The sequence below is a fragment of the Pseudorasbora parva genome, chromosome 22, assembly GCF_024679245.1.
Source record: "Pseudorasbora parva isolate DD20220531a chromosome 22, ASM2467924v1, whole genome shotgun sequence".
NCBI lineage: Eukaryota > Metazoa > Chordata > Actinopteri > Cypriniformes > Gobionidae > Pseudorasbora > Pseudorasbora parva.
In genome coordinates this window covers 41,065,802-41,072,907 of record NC_090193.1, presented here as the reverse complement: position 1 = coordinate 41,072,907, position 7,106 = coordinate 41,065,802, and the positions used below count along the sequence as shown (strand labels likewise).

Sequence of the window (7,106 nt, the reverse complement as noted above, 5' to 3'; positions counted from 1 at the left end):
GGTCATACTGTCCTGCAGAACCCTGTGAACTCCAATCAATACAACGGGATTATTTATTTACAGAGGGACTAGAAAATTATCATGAAGAGCTAAAGTTAGACATTGCTCACTAAGAGATCAACTTAAAGATCATAAATGTGTCATAATCTCATCTGTGGTGATAGCCAACAATACATTGAATCGGTCAAAATTATCCATTTTTCTTTTATGCCAAAAATCATTAGGATATTAAGAACATGTTCCATGTAAATGTACAACCGTAAATATGATATAAATGTATTATTAGTAGTAATATGCATTGCTAAGGACTTCATTTGGACAACTTTAAAGGAGATTTTCTAAATATTTAGACTTTTTGCACTCAGATTCCAGATTTTCAAATAGTTCGGCTAAATATTGTCTTAATAAACCATGCATTAATGATTATGTATAAATCTCAATTTAAAAAAAAATGGGACCTTATGACTGGATATTTCCATATCTCCTGTAATACCTGTGTCATACCCATGGCATTACACACATTTGTGTCCTCCCCACACACACACATTATTTCATATTTTCTTTTTGATTTACAAACCAACTAATACCATAAAACATCACATAATGTCTCCCACACAACGTTTTCATAACTTAATGGGAGGGTTAAAAATTTTAGATATTATTTACGTTAGAATGTATTTATACAACGGAGAAAAAAAATCAGGATTACGAATTTCTGTGTTTAAACCGTTAATATTTTATCGACAATATTCAGACATTGTAAATGGAAAGCTATTCTATCCAGTCAGACTCTGAAATGCGCTATATTTTAATCACCTAACGTCTTAACGTTGAAATAAGCACATTTATATTCGTCGCATAGCAAGACGGACGGAAATACGTCGTGAAAACGCACTTTTTGGCGTGTGTTTCACCTTTTTGTCGATGTTTTTTTGATCGCTCGTTTGCTCTCGTCCCGCCGTGATGCGCGCATGCGCAGAGCGAGCTGTCGAAGACTGAAGTAAATAGAAGCGGTGACGTCACCGCTCCCACACCGAGAGCTCGCGGGCTGGAGCGCGCACACTGCCATGAACTTCGGAGCGTAACTTCGCCGTTTTTCTCGCTTCTCGGACGGGGTGGGGAAACTACACCGAGAGATATTATTATTAATAGTGTTTTTTATAATAAAGAATACGAGCAGCATTTGGAGAGTTTATCCGGGAGCATGTCGTCCGCGGCGGTCGCTGCCTCCCGTAGGCAGTCGTGTTATCTGTGCGATCTGCCCCGCATGCCGTGGGCGATGATCTGGGATTTTACGGAGCCCGTGTGCCGCGGATGCGTTAACTACGAGGGCGCGGACCGGATCGAGTTCGTGATCGAGACCGCGCGGCAGCTGAAGCGCGCGCACGGGTTCCAGGAGGGCCGATCACCGGGCAAACCGGGGAAGGACATGCAGCCGCTCAACGTTAACCACACGGACGCGGGCACGCGTGCTCCGCAGCCGCTGGATCGGTACCCGCTCGCGTCGGACAGACCCCCCCGACTGGGTTCGGAGTACCAACCGGGGCGCCAGGCTAACGGGATCCCAGTGCCGAACGGCTTCCCGAAGCCCGACGAGCCCCCGGAGCTCAACCGACAGAGCCCGAACCCGCGCCGGACCCAGCCCAGTCTCGTGAACGGGAGCCTCCCGCCGGTGCACGCGCTTAACGGGAGAACCGTGCAGATGGGCATGCCACCGGAGCACAAGCGCGCGGACGACAAACACCGCGCGGACGGCGACCCGAGCGACGGACACAAGCGCGCGGACGACTGGACGCAGAAGGGGAAGACGGTGCGGGATCTGATGGCGCTGCAGAGCCTCGACTCCCGGTTCAAGAAGGAGCACGCGGCGCTGCAGCACCGGATGGGATACGACAGCAGCTCCGGTGCCTTAAAAACAGGTACCGTTACCGTTCCCGACCCAGCTGGAGCGCGCACGAGTCTGTCCGGTACATGCATGCCGTCGAATAAAGCACACCCTAGCGCGAGCTGTTAGAAGAAATTGGAGGGGGGGAAAGCATGCACGTGTCGTTTAAAAACTCCAACTGGATGCAATCGTCAGAATAATAGGAAATGTCCACGCGTGCAGGTGTGCGTTTGCGTTCAATCTGTAGAAGAAATTTAGAAAAAAGAAAAGCAAATTTAAATAAATAAAGAATCATGCACATGTCGGTTAAATCATCAGTGCATGCTTGCAAACTCTGGGTTTTCTGCTCACACTCATATTGAGTCCAGTTTACAAAAATATGAGTGTGAGCAGAAAACCCAGAGTTTGAAAGCATGCTCTGATGTTTATTAATATTTATATCTGCACATGCATTTGTCTTTAAAACCGTAAACTCATCAGAGCTCACACTCGACTGGGGTCAGATGTACACACACACCTTTGGGTTTGACCCTTCTGCATTTAGAGGAGTGTGTGAGATATCGACGCATGCTTTAAACTCCTTAAACGTGTGTGTGTGTGTGTGTGTGTGTGTGTGTGTGTGTGTGTGTGTGTGTGTGTGATGGGTAGGTTTAGGGGCAGTGTGTGTGTGTGTGAGATGGGTAGGTTTAGGGGCAGTGTGTGTGTGTGATGGGTAGGTTTAGGGGCAGTGTGTGTGTGGGTGTGATGGGTAGGTTTAGGGGCAGTGTGTGTGTGTGTGTGTGTGATGGGTAGGTTTAGGGGCAGTGTGTGTGTGTGTGTGTGTGTGATGGGTAGGTTTAGGGGCAGTGTGTGTGTGTGTGTGTGATGGGTAGGTTTAGGGGCAGTGTGTGTGTGTGTGTGTGTGATGGGTAGGTTTAGGGGCAGTGTGTGTGTGTGTGTGTGTGTGTGTGTGTGTGTGTGTGTGTGTGTGTGTGTGTGTGTGTGTGTGTGTGTGTGTGTGTGTGATGGGTAGGTTTAGGGGCAGTGTAAGGGGATAGAAAATACGGTTTGTACAGTATAAAAACCATTACGCCTATGGAATGTCCCCGTATGTTACAAAAACAAACGTGTGTGTGTGTGTGTGTGTGTGTGTGTGTGTGAGTGAGTGAATGTGTTTCATCATCCGTGGGTTTGGCACATTTTAGTCTAAAGTTGGTTGGGCTGGTGTAGTGGGGTTTTGGTCTTACACACACATACACACACACACTCTCTCTCTCTCTCTCTCTCTCTCTCTCTCTCTCTCCATTAAAAGGAAACTCGCGATAAATGCATGCAATCTTTGGCATGGAATGAAACGCGTATCCCTGTGTCATTACTCAACCTTTAAACATCAGAGTTTGTGTGGAGTTCAATCTTTAGACGAATTAGAAATGCTGTAAAAATCACGCGGTTTAAAACATCAGAGCGTGCTTTCAAACTCTGTTCACACTCGAACTGGAGGCAGTCTGTAGAAGAATCTGAAATGCCCGAGCAGGATTATCAGCACATGCTTTTGTGTGTGACGTTCAGTCTTCAGAAGAGTTGGAGATGTTAATAAATGCTGTAAAACATGATTAACCCATCAGTGCATGCTCTTAAACTCTGGATTAGCGTTCACACTCATATTTTTGTAAACTGGATTCAATCAAGGCATGCCGTATTCTTCTGTTATTTATATTTACTTCTTTCTGGAGATATGCATCACTTTGGCATTTGTTTTACACACAGTAATGTATTTACACTAAATTACTCTGGTGTCGTCTCCGCCTGGATTTGGCCGACCCAAATGGAAAAGCCTCCCACACACACACACACAGTGGTCTAAGGTCAAAATGTTGGTGTCATTTTACAGGAAACCCTTTAAAGTTACATAAACACTGCTAAAAGTCATAAACATGTAAGTATATGTTGTCTAAGCTGTTATAACCCCCCAAAAATTACGCGCTTTTTGATTTAAAAAAATATATAAATTAATTTGTGAAAGTGTGTAACTCAGGCCCTGTGTGCTCTAGGACCCTGCAGACAGTTTGGGCTGCTTCCAGCATGTATAGTGGAAATGACACTGGAATATATGGTGGTGGTGTGTGTGTGTGTTGGGGGGGGGGGGGGGGGGTCATCCCTTCAGACCTATTTGAGTAAATCTTGCACAACACGACACAGACAAACTTCTTTATTCCTCTATTTTCTGGAGTTTAGTGGAAGCAGCCCAAAGTGTCTGCAGGGTCCTAGAGCACACAGGGTCTGAGTTACACTAAACTGAATATATATATATATATATTAAAAAAACATATGGGGGGGGGGGGTTACAGTTTAGACAACATATACTTACACTTATACGTATATATGTTTATGACTTTTAGCAGTGTTTATGTAACTTTAAAGGGTTTCCTGTAAAATGACACCAACATTTTGACCTTAGACCACTGTATGTGTGTGTGCACTGCAAATACTGCTTTTCTTACTCAGTATTTTTGTCTTGTTTCGAGTCAAAATATCTAAAAAATCTTACATTAAGAAACATTTACTAGACAAGCAAAAGTAATTGTCAATCTGCCAATGGGGTGAGAAAAACCTTTGTTATTAAACACTGATTTATAGTTTAGAGCAAAATGGAAGAAGACGGATGTCCAAATGCTCATTTAGTGGAGGATTGACATAAACAAAGTTGATTCTGTCTTCAGTGAAGGTGAACAGTGTGAGAATATCAGATGTGTATCAGTGTATTGGATCCGTGCATTCGGCCTTAAAGTGACAGCAGCTTTGTAACTTTTCTACAAGTATTTAAATGAGTTTAAGTTAGTCGTCTGCTAGTGTGTCAGATGGAGCGTCACTGACTGGCTTAAACCATGATGGCATAATGTGCATTTAGACAACTATAATACAATAATGCGGCGACATAAAGAAGGACATTTACTTTTGATACTTAAGCACTTTTGAAAACAAATACTTCTGTACTTTCACTGCAGTAAAAATCATTTTGTACAACTTTCACCTGTAACGGAGTAATATTAGACCAGCAGTGCTTTACCTGAAGTAATGAAGCTGTGTATTGTCCAGCTCTGGTGCCAACAGGCTGGTGTAGTTGAGTTTTGCATCTCTAAGCCAAATGTTTTTCTCTCTCTCCTTCAGATCGCGGTAAGCACTCGCGGGGCATTAAAAGGAAGCCGTCTCCTGAGCCGGATGCGGAAGGAAGCGTGGCTAAGCTGAACGGCGAGGCTCCGCCGTGGCTTCCGTCTCCATCCGAGGTGCTGAAGATGCCATCCGCGGGCCTTCCGGGATTCGTGGCTCCGCCCTCGACGATCTCTCCGCATCCACGCAGCAGCCCCGCGGAGCCGTCGCCGTCGCCCATGGCGGCGCTCATCCTGGCGGCCGATAACGCGGGAACCGGATCGCCCAACGGCAGCGGCGGCAATCCGGTGCATTCCACGACGCCGGTGGCGGCGGCAACGAATTCGAACCCGCGGCTCGCTGTAAACTCGGCGCCTGCGCACGCTTTGGACCCGCAGAGCGCTCCGGACTCCTCGGTGCCACCCGGGAGCGTGCCGTTATGCTGCACTTTGTGCCACGAGCGCCTCGAGGACACACACTTCGTCCAATGCCCGTCCGTGGCGTCCCACAAATTCTGCTTCCCGTGTTCCCGCGAGAGCATCAAACAGCAGGGGGCGACGGGCGAGGTTTACTGCCCCAGCGGCGAAAAATGCCCGCTGGTCGGATCCAACGTGCCCTGGGCGTTCATGCAAGGCGAAATTGCTACGATTTTAGCCGGGGATGTAAAGGTGAAAAAAGAGCGGGACCCTTGATTTAAACATTTGCATCCTGACTTTCGGACATGTACATAAATGTACAAGATGGCTGTATAATTTTTTTTGACTCCATTTCTTTTCTTTTTTTTTTGAATACATTGTGTTTCTATATTTTTCGGAAGATAATGGTATGTACGCACTATTCCCCCGCACTGCACAAAACATGCTCTTCTTATTTAGTCATGTTTGTCTTGTGTCTAAATAACTAACAATACTTAAATCAAGATGCATTTACTATATACGTAAAATTTGTTTTCTTAAAAATATCAAAATGAAGTGAGTTCTGTTTAGAACAGGCTAAATGATCGGCCAATGGGGTGAGAAAAATAATCTCGTTTCTTGTTTCTGAATAGAATTAAGATTATTTTTCTCACCCCATTGGCCGATCATTTAGCCTGTTCTAAACAGAACTCACTTCATTTTGATATTTTTAAGAAAACAAGGAAAAATATCTCATGTCGTTTTACTGATCTAGTAAATGCATCTTGATGTAAGAATTGTTAGATATTTAGACTGGAAACGAGACAGAATGACTGAGGAAGAAGAGCATTTGTTGCAGTGTATCCAGTGTTTGTTCAGAGCGAGCGCACTGCAAAAAAAATACTTTTCTTACTCAGTATTTTTGTCTTGTTTCCAGTCCAGACATCTAAAAATACTTACATTAAGAAACATTTACTAGACCATCAAAAAATATTGTCTTGTTTTTGGGGAAAAATACGGTTAAAATAATCTTAATTCAACCAGAAAACAAGATTATTTATCTTATTTTAAGCAAAACTTTCTTCATTTTGAGTTATTTTTCCCCAAAACAAGACAATTACTTTTGCTTGTCTAGTAAATACTTCTTAATGTAAGACTCTTGAGATATTTGAACAAGACGAAAGTGAGAAGAGCGTTTGCAGTGCGGCGCTCGTGTTCCTGTAGAGCTGGTGGCAGTCGATGTTTTAAACACAGAATGTGACTAATACTCTTTAAGCACTTGGCAAAAACTCAAACGCTTTTAGCTGTATTGTATGCACTTGTTTAAGAATTGCCAAATACAATTTCTGACCTTGTAATAACAAATCTGACGTGTCTGTGGTCGGCTTATTGTCATGATGCAACCGGAGGATCTTATCTCGGTGCATGCTGGGAATTCACAGCCTCGAGAACGGTAACTGATATCACAACGGGTTGCAAAAGCTAAAGAAACCCAAGAATGCTTGAATTTGGAAGAGTATCTGTCCTTTTTTTCCCCCCTAACATGCAAGCCGTGACTTGTAGGCACATTGTTTTTGTGGAGAAACCCAATGCCGCGTGCAAGACGACACTCGCGTCTATTTTTATTCACACGCTGCCAGTTAGAGCTGGTAAATGATCTGTCCTTTTGGCCTTTTTTGGTGGATAAAGAGCATTTCAGC

The 7,106-nt window shown here is 44.4% G+C and overlaps 1 protein-coding gene across 1 annotated transcript; it reads left to right on the top strand.

Annotated features, from left to right (window-relative positions):
- The first annotated feature begins 1,057 nt into the window (after positions 1-1,057).
- On the top strand, positions 1,058-6,771 carry irf2bp2b (interferon regulatory factor 2 binding protein 2b). The gene is made up of 2 exons (XM_067431019.1): positions 1,058-1,919; positions 5,033-6,771. The coding sequence occupies exons 1-2, from the start codon at positions 1,205-1,207 to the stop codon at positions 5,701-5,703; spliced, it is 1,386 nt and encodes a 461-aa protein (XP_067287120.1). The 5' UTR covers positions 1,058-1,204; the 3' UTR covers positions 5,704-6,771.
- Positions 6,772-7,106: the final 335 nt, after the last annotated feature.